This window comes from Rattus norvegicus, chromosome 7 (assembly GCF_021556685.1).
Source record: "Rattus norvegicus strain SHRSP/BbbUtx chromosome 7, alternate assembly SHRSP_T2T, whole genome shotgun sequence".
Classification (NCBI taxonomy): domain Eukaryota; kingdom Metazoa; phylum Chordata; class Mammalia; order Rodentia; family Muridae; genus Rattus; species Rattus norvegicus.
Window position 1 is genome coordinate 94,946,456 of NC_141540.1, and position 24,383 is coordinate 94,970,838.

Below are 24,383 nucleotides of genomic sequence, written 5' to 3' on the forward strand. Positions count from 1 at the left end.
TTCAACAAAATTATAGAAGAAAACTTCCCTAACCCTAAAGAAAGATGCCTAAAACACACAAGAAGCCTAGAGAACTCCAAAGAGATTGGACCAGAAAAGAAATTCCTCCCATCGTATAATAGTCAAAACACCAAACGCATAAAACAAAGAAAGAATATTAAAAGCAATAAGGGAAACAGGTCAAGTAAAATATAAAGGAAGACCTATTAGAATTATGTCAGACTTCTCACCAGAGACTATGAAAGCCAGAAGATCCTGGGCAGATATCATACAGACCCTGAGAGAACACAAATACCAGCACTACTATATCCAGCAAAAATATCAATTAACATACATGGAGAAACCAAGATATTCTATGACTAAACCAAATTTATAGAATATCTTTCCACAAATCCAGCCCTATAATGGATAATAGATGGAAACTCCAACACAAGGAGGGAAACTATGCCTTAGAAAAACCAAGACAGCACTCTTCTTGCAACAAACCCAAAGTAAGAGAGACAAACAAACAGAATTTCACTTCTAACAACAAAAATAACAGGAAACAACAATCACTATTCCTTAATATCTCTTAACATCAATGAACTCAATTCCTCAATAAAAAGACTAACCGCCTTGATATGTAAACAGGACCCAGCATTTTGCTGCATACAAAAAAACACCTCGGTGTCAAAGACAGACACTGCCTCAGAGTAAAAGGTTGGAAAACAATTTTCCATGCAAATGGTCTGAGGAAACAAGCTGGTGTAGCCATTCTAATATCGAATAAAATCGACTTTCAACCAAAAGTTATCAAAAAAGATAAGGAAGGACACTTCATATTCGTCAAAGGAAAAATCCACCAAGATGAACTCTCAATCTGAATGTCTATGCTCCTAATGCAAGGGCAACTGCATTCATAAGAGAAATCTTACTAGAGCTCAAAGCACACATTATACCTCACACAATAAAATTGGGAGACTTCAACACCTGACCCTCATCAATGGACAGAGATCATGGAAAAAGAAACTCAAAACAGACACAGAGAAACTAACAAAAGTTATGAACCAAATGGATTTAACAGATATCTATAGAACATTTCATCCTAAAACAAAAGAATATACCTTCTTCTTAGCACCTCTTGGTACCTTCTCCAAAACTGACCATATAATTGGTCACTAAACAGGCCTCAATAGATACAGGAAGATTTAAATAATCCTATGCATCCTGTCAGATCACCACCAGTTAAGGCTGGTCTTCAATAACAACAAAAATGTCAAAAAGCCTGCATATATATGGAAAGTGAACATTTCTCTATTCAATGATAACTTGGTCAAAAAAGAAATAAAGAAAGAAATTAAAGACTTTTTAGAAATTAATAAAAATGAAGGCACAACATATCCAAACTCATGGGACACAATGAAAACAGTGCTAAGAAGAAAACTCATAGCGCTGAGTGCCTGCAGAAAGAAACAGGAGAAAGCATATATCAGCAGCTTGACAGAACACCTAAAAGCTCTAGAACAAAAACAAGCAAATATACCCAAGAGGAGTAGAAAGCAGGAAATAATCAAACACGGGGCTGAAATCAAACAAATAGAAACAAAAAGGACTATACAAAGAATCAACAGAACCAAAAATTGGTTCTTTGAGAAAATCAACAAGATAGATAAACTCTTAGCCAGACTAGCCAGAGGACACTGAGAGTGTATCCAAATTAAGAAAATCAGAAAGAAAAAGGCAGACATAACAACAGAATCTGAGGAAATTGAAAAAAATCATCAGATCCTACTACAAAAGCCTATATTCAACAAAACTGGAAAATCTGAATGAAATGGACAATTTCCTAGACAAATACCAAGTACCAAAGTTAAATCAGGATAACATAAACCACCTAAACAATGCCATAACTCCTAAAGAAATAAAAGCAGTTATTAAAAGTCTCCCAACCAAAAAGAACTCAGGTCCAGATGGGTTCAGTGCAGAATTCTATCAGACCTTCTTAGAAGACCTTATACCAATACTATCCAAACTATTCCACAAAATAGAGACAGATGGAGCGCTACTGAATTCCTTCTATGAAGCCACAATTACTCTTATACCTAAACCACACAAAGACCCAACAAAGAAAGAGAACTTCAGACCAATTTCCCCTATGAATATCGATGCAAAAATATTCAATAAAATTCTTGCAAACCAAATCCAAGAACGCATCAAACGATCATCCACCATGATCAAATAGGCTTCATCCCAGGTATGCAGGGATGGTTCAATATATGGAAGTCCATCAACATAATTCAATATATAAACAAACTCAAAGGAAAAAAATCTACATAATCATTTCATTAGATGCTGAGAAAGCATTTGACAAAATTCAACACCCCTTCATGACAAAAGTCCAGGAAAGATCAGGAATTCAAAGCCCATACCTAAACATAACAAAAGCAGTTTACCGGAAACCAATAGCCAATATCAAATTAAATAGAGCAATGCTTGAAGCAATCCTGCTAAAATTGGGGACAAGACAAGGATGCAAACTCTCCCCATATCTATTCAATACAGTACTTGACGTGCTAGCTAGAACAACAAGTCAACAAAAAGAGGTAAAGGAGATACAAATTGGCAAAGAAGAATTAAAGGTATCATTTTTTTGCAGATGATATGATAGTATACATCTACAACCCCAAAAACTCTACAAGAGAACTTCTTTGGCTAACAAACACCTTCAGCAACGTGGCCATATATAAAATTAACTCAAATAAATTGGTAACCTTCCTTTATACAAATGATAAATAGGATGAGAAAGAAATTAGGGAAATGACTCCCTTCACAATAGGCACAGATAATATAAAATATCTTGAGGTAACTCTAACCAAACAGGTGAAAGATCTGTATGATAAGAACTTCAAGTCTCTCAAGAAAGAAATAGAAGAAGATCTCAGAAAATGGAGAGATCTCCCATGCTCATGGATTGGCAGAGTTAATGTAAAAATTGCCATCCTACCAAGGGCAATCTACAGATTCAATGCAATCCCCCATCAAAATTCCAACACAATTCTTCAAAGACACGGAAAGAGCAATTCTCATATTCATCTGGAAAGGTGATAACAGCAAAAAACAACTCTTAGGGATAAAAGAACGGCTGGAGGAATCTCCATCCCTGACCTTAAGCTCTACTACAGAACAAGAGTAATAAAAACTGCATGGTATTGGTACAGAGACAGACAAGTTGATCAATGGAATAGAATTGGAGAGTCAGAAATAAAGTGCACACACCTACGCATACTTGATATTTAACAAAGAAGCCAAAAATATACAATGGGGGCAAAAAGCATCTTCAATAAATGGTGGTGGTGTAACTGACTGTCTGTACTTAGAAAAATGAAAATAGACCCTTATTTGTCACCAAGCGCAAAGCTCAAGTCCAAGTGGATCAAACACCTCAACATAAAACTAGATACACTGAATCTAATATAAGAGAAAGTGGGAACCAGCCTTGACTTCGTTGGCACAGGGGGAAATTTCCTAAACAAAACTCCAATGGCTCATGTTCTAAGATCAAGAATTGATAAATGGGACCTCATGAAACAGGAAATTTTCTGTAAGGCAAAGAACATTGTCAATAAGACAAATCAGCAGCCTACAGACTGGGGGAAAAAATCTTCACTAACTCCACATCCGATAGAGGTCTAATATCCAAAATATATAAAGAACTCAAGAAGCTAACCACCAAAAACAAAAACAAAAAGAAAAAATTAGGTATAGAACTAAACCGAGAATTCAAAACAGAGGAATCTCAAATGGCTGAGAAGCACCTAAAGAAATGTTTAAAGTCCTTAGTGATCAGGGAAATGCAAATCAAAAACGACCCTGAGATTCTACCTCACACCAGTCAGAATGGCTAAGATCCAAACCTCAGGTGACAGCACATGTTGGTGAGGATGTGAAGAGGAACACTCTTTCACAGCTGGTGGGATTGCAAACTGGTATAACCACTCTGGAAATCAATCTGGAGGTTCCTCAGAAAATTGGAAATAGACCTACCTAAAGACCCAGAAACACTACTCTGGGAATGTACCCAAAAGATGCCCCACCATGCCATAGGGCACATGCTCCACTATGTTCATAGCAGCCTTATTTGTGATAGCCAGCAGCTGGAAACAACCCAGATGTCCTCAACAGAGGAATGGATACAGAAAATGTGGTTCCATTTACACTCAGCTATTAAAAACGAGGACATCCTGAGGTTTGCAGGCAAATGGATGGAACTAGAAAACATCCTCCTGAGTGAGGAAACTCAGACCCAAAAGGACATGCATAGTATGTTCTCCTTAATAATTAGTTATTAGCCAAAAAATGTACAGAATACCCAAGATACAGTTCGCAGAACTCAAAAAGTTCAACAACCTAAAGGGCCCATGTGAGGACACCTCAGTCCTACTTGGGAGGGAGAAGAAAGCAACCACATTGGGGAGGGAGGGAGGCACAGGGGAGGGAAACAGGATGGATGTGAGTGGAGAGGGGAACATGATCTAGTATTGGTGGCAGAAAAGTATTGAAGCCCCGAGGGCCACCAGAAAGAATAGAAACAGGCAGCCTCAGAAGGGAGGAGAATGGGAGGACCCTCCAGAATGTACCAGAGACCTGGGAAGTGAGAGACTCTCAAGACTTAAAGAGATGTGGGGCTAGATGAAATGCCCTACAGTGAGGAGAGGGAACTTGTTGAGAACACCTCCAGCAGAAAGACAGGGCACCAAATAAGGGGTGAGGTTGCTATCTCACAGTCAAAACTCTTACCCATAACTCTTCCTGTCTGAAAGAAATGCAGGAATGGAAGTGGAGAAGAGCCTGAGGAAAAGAAAGTTCAGCAACAGGCCCAAAGTGGGATCCAGCTCAAGGGGAGGCCCCAAGACCTGACACCATTACTGAGGGGGTGAGTATGGGTCATTCAGAAAAAGGAGCCTATCATGGCTGCCCTTCAAAAGGTCCAACGAGCAACTGAAAGAGTTAGACGCAGATATTTGCACCCAACCAATGAACAGAAGCTGCTGACCCCTCTGGCTGAATTAGGGGAAAGCTGGAGGAAGCTGAGGAGGAGGGCAACCTCGTAGGAGGACCAGCAGTCTCCATTTACCTGTACCCCCAAGATCTCTCAGACACTGAATCACCAACCATGCAGCATACACCAGCTGAGATGAGGCCCCCAGCATATATACAGCAGAGGACTCTTGGGTCTGTGCTTAGTCAGAGAAGATGCACCTAACCCTCAAGAGACTGGAGGGCCCAGGAAGTTTAGATTTCTGGTGGGGTGGGTTGGGGTGGATGGGGACATCCTTGTGGAGATGGGATGGGGCGGGAGGAGGTGTGAGATGTGGAACAGTTGGAGGGTTGACTGGGAGGGGAATAAAATCTAGAGTGTAAAAATAAATTTTAAAACATTAATCACATGATTAGTTTGTCCTAGGTACCTTCCCTACCTGGGTACAGGAAGGTGGAGGATTTACTTCACCAAAATCAATGTGAAAAAAAAAGCATGATCCAGAATCCTAGAACAGGATATCTAACCCCGAGACTTCAAGAAAGTGCAAATCCCAGTTTCTGGCAAACAGAGGATGTCCATCTTTACTTGTATATCACATATTTATTATGCTTTATCATTTAAAAAATTAAAACGCTGCCTGGAAGTATTAGCCCAAGAGGTCACTTTGTGTCTGACAGTAAAGAATGCAGTGCTTCTGGGTGGTTACTTAATCTTGGATTCTGTAATATTAGGAACAAAAAAGATCTCCAGGATCTTTCCATGCTGCTGGAAAGAGAAGTAAATGGAACACTCATGGGTCAGTAGACAGAGAAAACTAAAGCGAAATTCCAGAAGAATGAGATGTGTGCAAAACCGTGTCAAACAAGAATACATTGAAAGTAAGGGGGGAACATCACAGTGATAATAAAAAGAAAGGAAAAAGAAAAGAAAAACAAGACAAAAACAAACTATACAAACAAAACAATGACTGTGAATGAGCAGGTGTGAGCAAGTGGGTAAGGAGACCTGGAAAGCACACTATAGCGCATTTCCTCAGTGAACTTGAATGCTGTCCCTAGGTCACAGAAACCTGCCATACCATCCAAATGAAACCACATTCATTTTTCATTTTTGTCTTCCATTAAGCTGTTCATTCACTTTACATCCAGACCTCAGGGCCCCTAGTCCCCGTCCCCACCTCTGAGAACGGTGAGCCCACCTAGGTATGAGCCCACACAGGCACCTGAGATCTCTGTAAGACTAGTCACCTCCTCTCCCACTGAGACCAGACGAAACAATGGAGCAGGAGCTACAGGTAGGCAACAGACCCACAAAACTTTGGACCCAAAACTTGCCCTGTCTAAAAGAAACTATATTCTAACCAGTGTGTGTCTCAGTGCCCTTATAAAGCAAAAGGAGCACTAATACCTCACAGCCCACAGCAAACAGAAAGTGTTTGTTCCAAACTTTGGACAGTGTTTCTTGCTGTCTTCCCACTCTCCATCATTGGCCTCATGAGGTACTAAGGTTAAGGGGCACAAAGTTAATTAGCCCCTTACACTCAAAAGCACATGAATAAATGGATTAATAGTTTTTATCATTTTTGCCAACAACTATTAGGATTTACTAGACTAGCATTGCTACTCTAGGTATAGCTGGTTGTTTATAAAGCTCGAAGAATGCTAACTCTCCTCGGATAAGACACTGGACATATCTGGGAAGCACCAAAAATCAGACACTGAAGTTATTCAAAGGGGTTAGAATCCACAAACCATCATTTTCTACATTGCTGTGGTCTCAGAGAAATGTTTAATTTCTCCCTGATTGTTTTTTATGTACGAAATGGAAATAATATTGAAGTCAATTTCATAAGATTACTGACAACTGCTACTGGCCATCAACCAGGGCTTACTGGCTAAAGAGCATCTTAGCTCTTTATCACGTTTCTAAAGCTTAGTTGTAAAATGATAGTTATTGTTAGTTTCTAATTTGTCATCTTATGATTCTTTCCTATATGGCCACCATGTAGATTTTAATATTCAAGAAAGAAATAATCTTTAAAGTTTAACCTTAACTTAGTTCTGCTATTTGAAAGATTTGGCAATGGAGATCAATTTTAAAAAGTTAGAAAAGGGAGAGCTCAACCTGCCGCCATATTGAGTCATCAACAGGCTCCTTTCCACTGTCACAGGAGCTCTGGTTGCTCTGTCCTTAATTTAAAGCAAATTCTGGATCCACTGGAAATAATAATACAAATTCTATAGACAGCTACTGTTAACATGCCACTTAAAAACGTATCTAAAATGGACTCTAGGCCACCCCGTCCACAGAAGCCACAATAAAATGAATCAGGCCAAAAAAAAAAAAAAATGAATCAGGCCACCTAGTTCTAATCTCAGCTCTGCCACTAGCTAAATGTGACCTTGAACCAGGGACTTCACGCCATTATTTACAGAACGGAAGCCCGAGATTGGCTCAGCAGCCAGCTCACCATCCGTAGCTCAAACATGAAGCAGTGCTTTGAAAAGCTCTGTGCGGTCTGGATCCAGGCTGTGTGATTTTAATGATAGTCTTGGGGTGAGCCCCAGCAAACACATGGGTGCCAAAGCTATCAGCTATTGCGTTTCAATTTAGAAACTGGCCAGGCTCACTACAGTCACCGGGAGGTGGGAGGGCGGAAGAGCTGCTTAGCTTAGCGGTGTTAGGGAAATCTTTCCCTAACACACAAACATGGATATGGCCTCAAAACGCTGGAAACCAAAACCTAATTCCGGCTGAGAGTCGGACCGTGCCCTGGAAAGGGAAGGAAATAGACCAGCTTTCTATCCAGGCAAAACTGTAAATGGGTTTATTCTCAACCTCGCTTTCACCTTTCCTTCTGCCACTATCCCTAAACCCTCTTGTTTCCTAATGCAACCCCAGGTAGTGGAATGGGGTGCTCCCCTGAAGTGTATCCTGATGGCTGACACAGTCACTGCTAAGCCACAGCACGAGGCTGATCCTACCCACAAAATGGAGAAAAATGAGAAGTCCCCTCCCCTCCTGCACTTGAGAATAAGAAGCCTTCTTGTCTCTTTCATGTTCTACATAGTTATTGCAGAAGAAAGAAGCAAGAAATTGCCAAAACTCCCAGTCAGAAAATTAAAAGAACTGTCTGTTCTTCCAGGGGTACGAGGTTTGATTTTCAGCACCCACATGGAAGCTTATAATCATTCAAAACTAGTTCTGGAGGATCTGACGCTCTCTTCTGACCTCTTGCCCTACCATGCACGCATACAGTACACAGACATTTGTAGGCAAAACATCCATAGACATAAAATACGACATAAAAAGGAAAATTGTGTAGGTGATTATATCTTAACCTAGTGTTCCCCAAAGTATTTTCTCTTTTTGTAAAAGAATTATTTATTTATTATGTACATAGTGTTCTGCCTGCATGCCAGAAGAGGGCACCAGATCTCATTATAGATGGTTATGAGCCATCATGTGGTGGCTGGGAATTGAACTCGGGATCTTTGGAAGAGCAGCCAGCACTATTAACCTCTGAACCATCTCTCTAGCCCATCCCCAAAGTATTCTTAAGTAGAAAATGAATGATCGTTTTCTTAATTCCAACACCAGCCCCACTACTTAGCTGCCGATAGCTGTGTGACCACTGGCGAACAATCTAATATTTTATATTCTTTTCATTTTGACCATGAGGGTAATAATGATCCCTATTATGAAGATGCATGAGTTCATATATGGCATTTAGAACAATGAATATCATATCACTCAGATATAACTTTTTAGTAGCTACGAATTTATTTTCCAAATACAACATCTCTTATCTAACCCTAGCTATCCTCCCAAACCTTCCAAAAGTAACAGTGGTGTTTCTTTTTAATCTCAATCTCTCTCTCTCTCTCTCTCTCTCTCTCTCTCTCTCTCTCTCTCTCTCTCTCTCTTTCTCTCTCTCCTTCCCTCCCCCCTCCCTCCCTCCCTCCTTCCCTCCCTTCCTTCCTCCCTCCCTCCCATATTTTCAAATACAACCCCTTCGTTACATCATGTACTCTTAGAAAACACTTTCAAGTATTTCCTACCAAAACCAAACCCTCCATTTTAACTTGTTTCAAGTCCAGGCGAAGCCCCTTATTCTCTTCAGCCATGTTTACAATCCCTGTCATGTTGATCTTGCTCCCTATGATTAATCCCTCTTTCCACAAGCATACACTTTCTTCTTCCCATTGCCATCCAAGTGCACTAAGAAAGGTTTCCTTGAACTACCAAGATGAGATTTGTTTCTCTATTTTGCTTCAAATCCTTTTGTTCATTGGCAAAGCCTGTGGGTTGGTCCCATAACACACTCATTGGTTGACTCTGTATATAAGTGATTGACACTGGACATGGTAGAGAACTCCCCTGGGTACTTCTTCCTGCCTCTTGAAAATTCTCCTCCCCACTCTGGAATGCAGCAGTCACATGCTTCTCACACCAGCATCTACTGCTTTGGCCCACATATTGCCTTAAATGTGTGCTGTGAAGGATGTGAGAAAGGCAATGTGTGAACATATGGATAAAAGCATTTGACAGGGAAGAGATATGAGCAGACAGAAGAAACTTAAGATCTGTTGTGATCCTAGGAAGAGGAATACAAGGATTTCTTAGCAGTGGGATGTACTCCTGGAAAGAGGGCACAGCCTTTTTGGAGGGCCCTGAAGCCGAGGAACTTGGACTCCAATGTTTTGTCAGTAGAGTGCCCCAGAAGAGTAAGGATTAATTATATATCTTCTCTTCCTTATAATTAAATAACCCCAAACTCAGGCTCTTTTACCCCTATGTAACATTTCTAACACCTGCCCTTCCTGCCCTTCCCCTTGCCCCATGTCTATTATTTTATTATTAAAGAGGTCCTGAGCACTTCACTGCCTGAGGGAGTACCTTGGTTTCTTAGAAACTAAAAGGCTCACGTTGGCCCAGGAGACACAGACTCCAACCTGAAAATTCTATGATGCATGCCTCTCAAGACAGTTATGCCAGGCCAACTCCATGATTCTCCAAACCCAGTGACATACTCTAGAAAGACTGGACCACGTAAACCTCAACAAAGAGCAACACCAACTGGAGACCGAATGTTCAAATGCTGAAAGTGTGAGGGATGTTACTCATTTAAACCATCACATCTTATCACAGTTTCTCCCCTCTGTTTTCACTTTTTAGTTTTGTCTCTCTACACTAGGAACAACCTTTCCATTGTACTTGAACAACAAAACTTACCATGACATCTAAGGGCATGCAAGGTGGCGTGAGGTGCACAGTAACTTGCCCCCATACAAAGAAAGGGTGCAGTTTGCTCTTGTGACCTCCTTTTCAGGTTCCACTCTTTCAGATCCATTTAAAACATGAATTGTGTTGTTAGATTTTTTTGAGACAAGGTCTCACTCTGGCTCTGGCTGTTCTGGAACTCACTCTGTAGACCAGCTGGTCTGAAACTCATAGAGATCCACATGCCTCCCAACCACCCCCAACTCCCTAGTTCTCGGATTAAAGGTATAGGACATCATACTTGACTGGAGCCTGAATCCCTGGTTAACTAATATCCAGGAGTGAAAGTTTCAATGACTTTAGAACTATTCATAACACCGGTGGCATTTATGAGGTGCAACTTATGGATGGCACGTAAGTATCTATCATCAAATAAAAATAGCAATTTTCACTAATTAGAGGCTGGATGCACAAGTGAACTTGGATGCCAGGATGGGCAGACCATGGCAACAAAAGACCAGACACAGCGCTCTATATGAAAGGATACAAAAGTACCATAAGCCAGGGTCGTGACAATTAATTAGAGATTTGCTCCAACAACTTGGAAGGAATATCCGCATGGCGGAGTTCAATTAATGTCCTATTTTTATACTGTCCATCATAAATCACTAATGTTTCTAAAAGACAACTAGTAAACACGAAAGCCAAATTAGCAAAATGGAACATGCCAAAATTAAAACAATGTTAGAAAAATTCAAGGACTTTGAAATCTGGCAAATGTTCCCACACTGGCTGAGAAGTAGTGGTGTAGATTTATAAACAGTGCTTCATTATGAATCCAAATTCCCTCAGTACTTAGAGAGGAGAACGTGTAGGGGTCACGTATATTACATATAAGAGTCCAGGTGAGACTATTTGTGGAAATGCAGCCCCGTTGCAGCAAGAGAAGCAAGCAGTTCGGAGTCATCAAGGCCATGAGGTGACTGCCAAGAACAGCAGCAGTGGTGAAAGAGAGCCGAGGATGTGGAGAAACAGGAACACTCCTCCATTGTTGGTGGGATTGCAGACTGGTACAACCATTCTGGAAATCAGTCTGGAAGATCCTCAGAAAATTGGACATTGAACTACCTGAGGACCAGCTATACCTCTCTTGGGCATATACCCAAAAGATGCCCCAACATATAAAAAAGATACGTGCTCCACTATGTTCATCGCAGCCTTATTTATAATAGCCAGAAGCTGGAAAGAACCCAGATGCCCTTCAACAGAGGAATGGATACAGAAAATGTGGTACATCTACACAATGGAATATTACTCAGCTATCAAAAACAACGAGTTTATGAAATTCGTAGGCAAATGGTTGGAACTGGAAAATATCATCCTGAGTGAGCTAACCCAATCACAGAAAGACATACATGGTATGCACTCATTGATAAGTGGCTATTAGCCCAAATGCTTGAATTACCCTAGATGCCTAGAACAAATGAAACTCAAGACGGATGATCAAAATGTGAATGCTTCACTCCTTTTTTAAAAGGGGAACAAGAATACCCTTGGCAGGGAAGAGAGAGGCAAAGATTAAAACAGACACAGAAGGAACACCCATTCAGAGCCTGCCCCACATGTGGCCCATACATATACAGCCATCCAATTAGACAAGATGGATGAAGCAAAGAAGTGCAGACCGACAGGAACCGGATGTAGATCGCTCCTGAGAGACACAGCCAGAATACAGCAAATACAGAGGCGAATGCCAGCAGCAAACCACTGAACTGAGAATAGGACCCCCGTTGAAGGAATCAGAGAAAGAACTGGAAGAGCTTGAAGGGGCTCGAGACCCCATATGTACAACAATGCCAAGCAACCAGAGCTTCCAGGGACTAAGCCACTACCTAAATACTATACATGGACTGACCCTGGACTCTGACCTCATAGGTAGCAATGAATATCCTAGTAAGAGCACCAGTGGAAGGGGAAGCCCTGGGTCCTGCTAAGACTGAACCCCCAGTGAACTAGACCGGTGGGGGGAGGGTGGCAATGGGGGGAGGGTTGGGAGGGGAACACCCATAAGGAAGGGGAGGGGGGAGGGGGATGTTTGCCCGGAAACCGGGAAAGGGAATAACACTCGAAATGTATATAAGAAATACTCAAGTTAATAAAAAAAAATGGAAATATAGTTGTTTCTAACATTAAAAATAGAGAAATAAGAATAAATGCATTATTTCTTGTGGGAGAAATGAATACAAAGCAAAATTTTGAAATAAATAAACCTTAATGTTACCAAAAAAAAAAAAAAAAGAGAGAGAGAGAGCCAGTGGGAGCCTGGAAGCTAGGCAGTGTGTATGCAGAGGGCGGAGCCAGAGAGGTGAGCCAAGCCCTCGGGAGGGGCTCAGAAGTTCTCTAGTGTATCACAGACATTGGATATCGTGTTGTTCACACTGTTGGTGAAACTTTTAAAGTTCTACGTATTTATAGTGTGAAAGCAGAACTAGCAAGCTGTCTTGGGGATAAACACAGAAGGAAAGGTTCTAGGTGGAAAGCGATGTGTTGATGCGTCACGTTGGCAAAGGCTCAGTTGTGATGGCTGTCATTCAACTTGACACAAGGCAGAATCATCAAAGAGGAAGGAACCCCACTTGAGAAAACGCCTCCAGGAGATCAGGCTTTAGGCAAGCCTGTAGGGCATTATATTAATTAGTGACTGGTGGGGATGGGGGTCAGCCTTGAGATAGTAGCCTGGGTGCTATGAGAAAGCAATGGGGATCAAGCTAGTAAGCAGCACCCTCCAGGGCCTCTGCTTCAGATCCTGACTCCGTGACCACGTTCCTGCTCACTGCCTCTAATGATAAACTGCTATATGGGAATGTGAGTGAAATAAACCCTTTCCTCCCCAAATGGCTTTTTGGTTATGCTGTTTTGTCTATCACAATAATAACCCTAACTAAGAAAATCTATGCAATGGCCCGTGGCTGTGGCTAAATTCAGATTCGAATCTATTGCCAGACCTACTTCCTAGCAGAGAATATCAAGCGTTTGCCAGCAAACAAAATACTGCTCTTAGTGCATAAATGAGCAGCTGATAAGACACTCAATTCTCACTGCAAAATACAAGCCTGTGCCCTTCCTCAAGATGTATCCACTGTAGAAACAAAGCAAACCTTCTCTTGGGCCATAAGACAAATTTCAACTATTCTATGGGCAGGACTAACTCATCTTAGCAGGAAAGACCAATCCTTTAGAGACAGTGAGCTGTTCTCTTCCTTTTCTAACTAAATCTGATTTTTGCAAAACTTTGATATTTACTTTATTGTTTACTCAGTGTGTGTTGGGGGTGGGAGTGGGGGGGTGTTGTGCATGTGACATCAATGTCTAAGGCTGGAAGAGCGCATCACATCCCATAAAGTTAACCTTACAGAAAGCTGTTGGCTGTTCATTATATGTGCTGGGAACCAAACTCCAGTTATCCGCAAGAGCAGCAGATGCTCTTAACCACTAAACTGTCTCTCCAACCCGTGCACTCAGAGTTTTAAAGCCTCTCAAATCATTTCCTTCCTGTCCATGTGCTTGCCAAAATTTCCCCCAAACCGAGTCCACCTTGGAATGTCCCCTTCTGATTGTGCTCAAACACAACAGTGCTAAAAACTAGTGTCCAGACCTCCATGGCTTCTTAAAGAATTTACTCAAAAAACGTAGAGCCTTTTTCCTTGGAATGCTAATGCTGGTGACATTTTTAAGCAATATCCAGAGTGAAGTGTGGGATGTGTACTTGTCATAGCCATACAGCTGGTCTCTTCCAATCCTGCCCAAGCAGCATATGTGTGTTAACCTGAGTCTCTTATTTGTGTGAGGCCTCCAGGATCAGGAGATGATTAAGACAGAGAACAAAAATTCCTGGGAAGGAGCATTGTGTGAAGCAAAGCCTCCTTAGAGAACAGTTTGGCAGTTCTGTATGAGACTAAACATTTTTTTTAAATATGCTCGTGGGAGTACTGCTTGTGTATGTTCATGTGCCAGTATGCCTATTTTGTGGTCATGCTCACCTGATGTGAGTGCATGTGGAGGCCTGAAGTTGGCATCAGGAGTCTTCCTCTTCTGTTGTTCCCTTTCTTCCATTCCAAACACAGTCTTTCACTGAACCTAGAGCTTGTCATTTCAGCTACACTGGTTGGCCAATGAACTCCAGAGGTCCTGCTGTCTCTGCCCTCTCCACTGCTGAGGTATCAGATACAGGCCACCACACGTGGATTTTACATGAGTGGTAGAGCTCTGAACTCCAGTACTAACACTTCTGCAGTAAGCACATGTCCACCTGAGCCATCTTCCCGGCTCCTAAAACACTTGCTTTAAGAACACAGTTTATTTGACTTAAACTCCTACTCTGGTTCACACAAGAGAAATGAGCGAGTCACACAGACTGTAAGCAGTTGTTTCCAGTGGTTCACTAACATCAATAACTAACTAGAAACACTCAACATGTCAATATTTCCATGCCACAGAATATTGCTCAGGAACCAGCCTTCGATAGCAACAAGATGTACTATGGCATTATGTGACATTCTAGAAGAGGAAAGTCACAGGGGTGGAATCAAGACCAATGTTGTCAGGGACTATGAGTAAAAGGCATGAACCAACTCTGCAAGGTGTTAGAATTGTTCTAGCTCTTCGAAGTAATATTGGTTACAGGAATATGTGTTTTCCAAAAGTCTAAGGACTATAAAATTTCACCATATATGATTCACACCCAAATAATCTAAGTTTCAAAAATCTTTAAAATATTAATATGAAATCATAAGGACAGAACAAGAAATGAATAAGAAATAACTATCCATATCTATATTGAGCATGGGAGAATATGAATACCCTTTGAATGGAGACCAGGTTATTGAAAATAATACTGACACAATTGGAACGATACTTTATCTGGAAAGAGAACCTAAGAAGCATTTTTTATGTCCTCTTAAAACACAGTTTTGCTATAATTATAAATATTGTGTGAATTCTTAGGACAAAAAAAGAGCCTATTTTTATTTCTTATATAATTTCTCCATCAGGGTTTATGCCAGCAGGACAATATCTTTCATTTCACACTTGACTCTTCACAGCCTAGTTGGGAAAGATAGCATTTTCCCCCTGGAATATTTTAGGATATTCTATATCACCAAAGGCATTGCTTGAAGCTCAGAAAGTTCTCATATTTCTCTTGGGCACATACCATGCCAGTGATGTTGCTGATTTTCTTCTGCAAGGAGACCTAACTGTGCCTTATTTTAATTGGGACAATTGCCCCATTCCTCCAGTTGACCAATGTCATTTCCGTAGAGTCCATTCACATCTCAAAGATCTGAAATTACTCTTATTTTTGCCTCTATATTGTGTATCTGGGTGGTGTGTGGGAGGGGAGACAGGAGAGAAATGGACAGGGAGCAAGGCTTAGAAAACTGATGGTTTTAAAGTAAGTTTGGGACAGGAATATTTGAGTCAGCGATGACTTCCTACTGATTATCTTCTTGGAACAACAGCTTCTTGTTGTATGAAGCTATCCTTTAGCGAGGTATGCCTATTTCCACAGTGAGTTCAGGGCAGCTACAGATTACCAAAACGACTGTCATAAGATTAGGCCTACTAGCAAGAAAGGAAAGGCTAACAAGGCTCAGGAGAGATTCAGAAGCTGCTCCATAGGCCCAAGCCCACTGACTTTTCTTTGGTGTCAGCTGCCCTTACATTGCTCCTACTCCTTTAAATAAATCCTTTCTCAAGCTCCTATAAGTCATCCCAAGTAAACTTGGGGTTCACCAAATGCATTAGGTGTAGAGTCGTTTCTTTGGTGCCCTTCCTGGGGTAAATATATCCTTAGGAAAAGTTAAGCCAATACATGCATGTCTTTTGTTATCCTATAAATACATATTATCTGATTATGAATACATTAGAATATGTTTTCAACCGAAGATGTCTTATAATGTATTAATTACAGTTTGTTGATATCACCCCGCCTGGATACTTACTATTCTACCAGACACTATGTCACAGGGTTTAGCTACATTCCTGAGTGGAGGCAGAGAGCATAGAGCTTAACATTCACTGAATATTCACTGAGCAGCTGCTAGACTGAGTCTTAAACATGCCTTTGATAGCAAGGCAGTACTTGTAGTGTGTCTATGAAGGCATGCCCATAGGGCAATCCGCATCAGATTAACAGACAAAAGAACCTCAGATAATGTTCAATGCATTGCCCAGAAACACACCGAAAGACCTCTACATCTCTGGGTAGCTGTTCAGTTTGTCTAGCGGTACAACCTGCATATTTAAAACCACCATTACTAATCTAGGCTCCATAGTGAAAAAAAAAAAAACAAAAAAACAAACAAACAAAAAAGCCCCACAAGATGTGAAAGTTGAGAAGGACCTAAGCCCCACTGTGTCTGAGGACAGTTGAGGACCACCTTCATCAAACAGTCCACAGAGATCTGACAAATCACTTGAGACCTTGGCTGTGCCTAATGAAACACCCCAAATACATTCCCCAGCAGAGACAACAGAGAAGCAGCAGAGAGTAAAGAAATGCAACTTACCAACCTACTCCTCCAGGCCTCAGAGATCTGGGAAGTGGGAGGAAGTGAGGGGGGCCACCCCTGTCACTGGCATCTGCGCCATCCTGCTCTGCGTGCAGGGAGGCGAATGGTACAAGCAGCATCTTGCACCCACACTTTAGCAAAACCAGACTAAAGATAGCCACATTTTTTCCCTCTTTATGAGCCAGTTCAGAGAGGTACTGCTCCATTCTACTTCAGAACCAGGCAGGAACCAGTATAATTTACAGGAGCACAGCTTCTCTCACCTGCTCCTGAGGCTTCCAAAGTGCCATATGCAAGATCCAAATGGGCTAGAGAATGCTGAAGTTCTGCATAACAAATGACAGTACCTTTAATTCCTGCTACAATTGACTTATTTAGGTGCTTACAACTGACTGACTTAGATGTGTTCTCTTTCACTTTCTTGTCTATAGCGGGAAACAACCAAACTACTACTAGCATTTGGGAGAAACCCCTTTTGGAGTACACATCACACATACATGTTCCATGCCCTTTACCCATGACCACACCCATAAATCCTAATGAAAGGCTCACTCAACGCTGCTTCTCCTCCATTAGCCTGTCCCTAAATGCCCCATTTGTTCTCAGACCTCCCACGTACTTTTATTTAGCACTTACAGCACTCTGTCTTTTTGGTTTCTCCCTTTCACCAAATTGTAGGTAGGGGAGGAGGAGACAGGGGAACAGAGAGGCTCAGGTCCCTTATCAGTCACCATATCTGGCATAGTTCCTTCCACAAGGACAGCATCTCATGTTCATTGCCAGAAAGAGGAAAACTATCTAAGGACCCTGTTTCTCATAGCATCTTCAGAGTTCAAGGCTTCAGACTCCCGATGGCCTCTCTGCAACACCACAGCAGCTGCCATGACTCAGCACTTCACTCAGTTCTACCTGTAAAGGTTTCCAGCATCTCCCGATCTTTATTCCAACCCTCGTGCATTCTGGCCTATGAGAACAGCAAAGCTATTAAGGAAGACAAGGGAAGGATGAAAAGGATTAGGGCTGAGCTATGTAAAGCAACCATGGGATTAGACCAAGCCCTGTTTGAGGCAGGTTGCAAGAGTCATGGGAGTGGCAGGAACCTCTGCCCTGGCAAGTTTTCTATCATGGTTTTGAGGCCTCCTTTCTTATTCACTCCCTAGGAACTTACAGTGATGAGTAACCAGTCCACTGTTCTTATATCCAAAGACAGTGATCAACAAGAGCTGACAAGGCAGGCAAATCAGAACTGATGGGCTGGCAAACAAAGTGAAATTAAGCAAAAAGAAGAAGGAGGAGTAGGAAGAGGAAGAGGAGGACGAGGGGGAACAAGGAGGAACAAGGAGGAACCTTTGATGGCAAGAGAACTGGGAACATTTGGATTGAGACACCCACGGTCTTAGTTCTTCTACAGGTGGACAGGGTTGGGAGTTCCTCGGCCGGATGGCCTGTATGAGATTCAAATAACTCATAATTCCACCCATCTCTCATCCATCTCCCACCGTCTCTCATCCATCTATTCAGAGAGCACACATTGGTTAGATGTAAGGCGGAAATAAAAAGTAGTTATAAAAGTCGGGGTGGGATAACACGATGGCAGAGAAGCCTCCTTTCCATTGCATGGAACAACAGAGCATTGCATCAGAATGCTTCTGCTCTCTCTCCTCATCCTCTTGCAGGGATAAAAATAGAGGATAGTAATCTTATGTGCATGCTTGTGGAAGCCACAGGGCACAGGCTTCAGTGAGAAGCTGCGGGTATCAGTTCTTTCTGCTCTAAGGCTGTTAAGTATGAGGGGCAGTTCCTCGACAAGGGTAAGTTCACCCACAGTGTAGCAGTGTGAACATGCCCACTGACGATATGATTCAGAGTCTGAAAGGTGACCAAGGTGATGGCTTGGGATAAAGGTGACATTGTTATTTCATATCGTTATTCCTTTCTAGGGGCTTAGTTCTCAAATCACTGGATAGGGTCAGCATTTCCTAGCTCTCCCTAACCCACCATTCCATGACTGCTACAAGTATCTATTCTTTTCCTCTTTGCCATCTGTTAATTAGCCTTTCAAGAGGCTTACTCCAGGAAAACTACAGACTCTGGATTCTGAATGAGTAGTAAGATATCATTTGACAGACTAGTATGATCAATTAAGATCAAAACCTCAGATCACAAATGTCACTTAGAGCACACAGCTTTCCATTTGAAATACTTTGCTTGATGGGAAGGGAGCTTCTAGTGCTGAAAATTAGAACTTATTTTCTTGCCATTTAAGAGGAGATATTATTTGCTCTGCCGTAGAAACACCAAGAGTAGAATGCTCGCTCATCCTACTACTGTTTAAAAAAAAAAAAACCAAAAACAACAACAACAAAACAACAATCAAGGATAAAGGAATAAAGAAGGATCCAAGGACAAGGAGACAGACTCTTCTTGAACTCTGGGGAATCATATGTTTATTCATGAAACAACTGTTGTCTAAGTCCCAGGTGCTCCTCAGAGAACACAGAGACAAGGAAAACACCACCTCTAGTGGATCTACATTTCTGGATCTACATTTCCCCCTCTCCCTATAATAGTACAACTAATTTCCAAAGGTCAGAATCATATCAGTGAGTACAATTGTTTCCACGTTGTATGCATGGAGAGTGGATGATTACAGATTCTCCCTTTAAAAATATTCAATATCACAATATGACCTCAATGCCATGAGGACTGTCAGAGAACATCCTATCCCATGGTTGGAAAGCAAATGTGTATGGAAGCAAGGACAGAAACAAAACCATTCAATTGTATCCTGTAGTTTGTCACCTTTCATTCATTCATCACAGAGGGTGCACAGGGGCCTGAACATAAGATGTAAAAACCTAAGGTAGTTATATAAAAGTTCAGATACCCAGAAATGAAAAACAAAGCAAAAGCCACAATTAAGGCTAATAAGCAAATAGGATATTCTTAAATTCAGTGTGATATATACATCTGTATGTATGTATGCATGCATGCATGTATGTATCACGGTAGTCATAAAACAGTAAACAAAGGACACCCCTTTCCATGTTAAATAGGCAGTCACACATTGAGCAAAATGAGTAAGTGCCCTACTCGCAATTAACATTTTTACAAGTTCAAGTTTACTTAAGAGGAGGGTTACACATTATAAAAACCATCTAATTTGTTACTAATTAGAGGAACGTGGCTGGCATGAACAAGTAAAAAGTTAAAGTGTAAAACAGGTGCTAAACGGTAGGCCTTTTTTATAGGAGAGGACTGTCAGAGAGTATAAGGAACACTCATAGGTGTCTAGGCACCCTTCTGTAAAACCTCTCTTCTACTACACTGTCCTAAAAACTTAGCAAGTCCATTTTTTTATAGATATAAACACAAAAACTCAGATATTATTATATGCTATATTTCTTTTCAAGTTGCCCTGATAAAATTCCTCTTTCCTTGACTCACTATTTCTTAGTGAACATGCATAAACTGATCATTATTTGATCTTGACCTGGGATTCTGTGTGTGATGGTCATTCAGGTTAGGACACTTAGCCTCCTGATGGTCTAAGGGCACAAAACTCTGAAATAGTAGCACTGGGTACCAGTCCCTAAATCTCAAATGAGTACTAAGAGGACAATACTATTCTCAGCAGCAGAAAAAAAAAAACAATAGTTTTGAGTCTTCAAACATGAGGGCCGAGGAGGGGGAACCCTTCATTAAATAAATATCTTAAAATTCCACTTCTGTGGCACTTGGACACCTAGGAAGCCTCAGGTACCCTTATGGAGTCAGTTATGAAAGTTCCACAAGTAAGTATGTAAGGCAATCCACAGGCAGCTTTTGAGGGCATGCTATGGGACAAGTTCTACATAACTGCCTGGGAAATTGGAGTGTATGGTCTCAGGCTCCCAGTGCGTCAGATTCCTGTGAGAGACATATTAAGTGTGGAGGGTAGATTTAAGCACTGGTGTTAAGGAAATATCGGAGCAGGAGACCCCATGGCTTGCAAAAGCAGAAGAGCTGGAAGGTCTGGACTAAGTTTCTAGAGGAAATTACCTTTCCTGAACCTTGAAAGACCTCTGAGAAGTAACCAGGATGGGATTATCTCATCCTGTAAGAACTATCTTTGCAAAAAACTACAGGCAGGAATCCCTTCCAGGGAAGGTTTAAAACACTTTCTTCACCTGTCTACTTCAGTCCTCATTGCCATTCAAACTTAGGTACTCTGTTCATTACCGAGGCTTTTCAGTCAAGGAAGCCATTAGAAAATAAAATAAGCTCTTTGAAGTCTTCATGAATGTTCAGAGCTGCTGTTTTTATAAGGTCAGGCTTTACTGATGGAAACCCCACCAGGCAAGAAATATGACTAATTCTATTCTAAACTTCTCAGAGTGAACAGAAAGTTATCTTTAAGAACACTGTGGACTGCCAAGTGGAAGAGAGTGTCCCTCACATGGGGGACAAAAAAGAGGGATCATAATTAATGCCGTCCGATGGGTAAGGTGGAAAGGTGGTGGAAGATAAACAGACTTTGTTCTCAAGTTTCACCGATGGATTTTATGCTGGCTTTTGTTTCTGTGTCAGCTCTGTCTGTCTGTCTGTCTGTCTATCTATCTATCTATCTATCTATCTATCTATCTATCTATCTATCATCTATTATCTACCAACCTGCCTACATACTTTTCTAACTGAGAAAAGGGGAGAGTGTGTGTGTCGGGGAGATGGACATTTTCGTTGGCACAGTTAGGAAAGGAAAGCTAAAAGCAGAGGCTTTGATCCTGAGATCACCCAGAGTCACTCCTAAGTTTACGGGTGTTGAGTGTGTGAGCTGGACTCTTGCTACTTCAAGTAAAGGCCCAGGGTATTTCGTTTGCTGTCTCCTGAGGCAGAGGGGTGAGGCAGAAGCAAGAAACCCTGGGAGCTTTTCTTCTCTGTAGCCTCCAAGGAACCGTCTCATTTCCCTTTGGCAAGCGGCCTGATGTAGCTGGCAACCACGCCTTCCTTTCCTGCTTCAGGTCCCCTCTAACCCTAGATGCACTCAGGAACCATAATTCTGGAAGCGAAGGTAGGCTCCCCTTACAATCCTACTCATTTAATTGTATCTCATCATGGAGGTATGAGACCTCTCATTTGTCATCAGAAACCCTCCTGCCACGCATGTCCGGTCCCCCCTTCTCCACCTCCCCTGAACAAGAAGTCTGTGCTCTAAAGTAAGTAAAAGTGACATGGAAAACTCCTATCCCTCAAAAATTGTGTGACTCAACTCTTAACGAGAAAGTTCAAAAGAGGCAGGGCTGTGCAATCAAAATGGCAAATTTGAAGTTTAAAATTATACAAGGAAATAGGAAGGCAGTCTTCAAAGAAAAGAATTTCTCAATCTGAGCAACTGGTTTACACTCTGATCCTATGAACTTTGCTAACCCTGGGTCAGACTACATAGAAATTGGTGTAAAGACAGTCCTATCCTAGGGGTGTATCTGCTACAGCCCCCGCTGGGTACACACAGCGAGGGGTCCTCGACCCAGTGGCAGTCTAAGCTTCTGGATGACGCACCAGGCTAGAGTCCTTTCCCACGTGCGGAGTGGCAAAGCGTGCATCCCAGCAATGTGGCCACCCAGTCTACCTTGGCTGGAGGGGAAGGGAAAAGGGCAAGTCAGGGTTATAACCCTCGCGCTGGACTGCCCGGTTGTCCACCCATTTCCATCATAAAGCTGGGTTGCACTCTTTCCTTCACCTTCTGCCCTGATGTCCTGCTCGCCTCTCTCAAAGACAAGTGAAGCAGGTGCCTCCTGGCCTTGCAGGGCTCAGGTGAGCACCAAGTGGTACAAGGGAGAAGGGGCCCGGTTGCCGCCACCCCCTTTTCTCTCCTCCCCACCGGAGCCGAGCTTCATCAGGGATGTGTGAATTGGAGTGCGCGGGTTAAGAGGGAGCTTAAAACGCCCCAAGCGTCCCTTACCTTCCACAGCCATTCTCTCAGAGCTTGCCTAACGCATGCATAATTTTCTTGGCCGAGGTACTCCTCCTGCCCGCGCTCCCCCCTCCCCTCGCTTTCGCCTAAATATTCTGCGCTCATCTGCTCCAGGACCAACCTGCTGCGGTCACGCAAAGCGAGCAGCCGGCTCCTGCTCCGCGCGAGGCGGCATGGGAGTTGTAGTCCTTTCCTGTACAATCCCCATTACCCTCGAAGCTTCCCACTTGTCCCGTGAGGCTCGATTCCGCTGCCACAGTATGGTCGTTTAATCTAGATTCTGTAGCATTCGACTGACTACCTTCTCTTCTAGAGACCTCGGGAGGGAACCGCGAGAATGATGGATGACATTTAGGGGGACTACATCTCCCAGGCTGCTGTGTGCCTGGCTTCTTTCAGCTTTGAGAGGACTCTTGATAGAGACCTTAGCTGTCAATTCGAAGCTCTTCTGCACCTAGCAGTCTTTGACCAGGAGGCAGCAGGGCAGCCACTGAGTGGGTACGGACCACTGGACCCTCGGCTTACTGGGTCAGTGAGGAAAGCAGACGTGCCGGATGTCTGTGGCGGTCCCTCTGGGCCAGAGACCTGCTCCACAAGGTGCAATTAAAACTTGTTCCCAGGCATCCTGAAGTGTTTGGGGTTATGGGGATCCCTTTGAGAGAAACAGCTGACTTCTGAACCTCTTGGTTGTTCTCAGGGTTAAATACCGATAAGGGTGTAGTAACTTTAAAATCTTCCAAAGACAACATCCTAAAGAGGCTGTTAAGATTACATTACAGGGCATCAGAGCATGGGACAGCTGACTTCCAAAGTCTATCAACTTTCCTGGCTGGGAAGCCCCTTGGCTGCCTATGATAGAGTCATATAAGTAACACTTTACACCGTGCAATTTCTTCCCACCCCTGAACTTATGACCTTCCTGTGGGGCTGGCTGGTAACATTTAATTAATTAATTAAATAATTAATTAATTAATGGAGACTCATATATATGGCAGATACTCAGACCTGGCCAATACTGATAAAAAAAAATTAAACTCCTCCGCCGTTTTCTCCTCCATCAAAAATGCAGACACAGGTATGGCTGGTTGGGATAAGTAAATGGTCTTGGGAACTTATTTTCGTTTAAGCTTGCTTTTATATCTTTTCCCAAAAAGAACTTTCAGGAAGTAATTCCAAAGTTTTGATGTCCCCACACTTGCCACTGACTTTGTCTTATCTTGATCACCAGAAGGACAGTTTTCTTTCAGAGTGAATACCTACACACTTATTTTTGTTCTTTTTTCCTGCTTAGTAAGAACAAGCTTAGTTCTCCTATTGGGTAATGTAATTGTGTACAGATATTTTAAAAACCTACTTTTTATCTAAGTATTAAGCACCACTGATGTTGGTTTAATTCTGAGTCTACAAAAGTGTGTGCAAATCAAACCTAAGCCATTCATTCTAGATACAATAGGGCAAGATCAGTCCAGCGAGGCGAAGTCCAGGTGAAAACAATCTTCTAACCTAATACACCATCGAGCATTGAAAATATGAGCAGAACTAAAATCTAGCCTCTTCCTTGGTGCTCAATGTATAAAACATTATGAGAGAGTTGAGTTTCTCCTTAGAGAGAGTG

General features: G+C 42.1%; 1 protein-coding gene across 6 annotated transcripts in view; it reads right to left on the reverse strand.

Moving 5' to 3' along the window:
* Positions 1-22,886, reverse strand: part of Samd12 (sterile alpha motif domain containing 12) — a 497,054-nt gene extending 474,168 nt beyond the window's left edge. For 4 of the 6 annotated variants that reach the window (XM_087558010.1, XM_087558008.1, XM_087558009.1 and 1 more), the window contains exon 1: positions 22,757-22,886. In XM_087558010.1, coding sequence (XP_087414136.1) covers positions 22,757-22,769 — 13 coding nt within the window. In that variant the 5' untranslated portion in view covers positions 22,770-22,886. The remainder of the gene's footprint in view (positions 1-22,756) is intronic. The other 2 variants (NM_001438538.1, NM_001438537.1) reach the window with 1 other exon arrangement.
* Between the last annotated feature and the right edge of the window lie 1,497 nt (positions 22,887-24,383).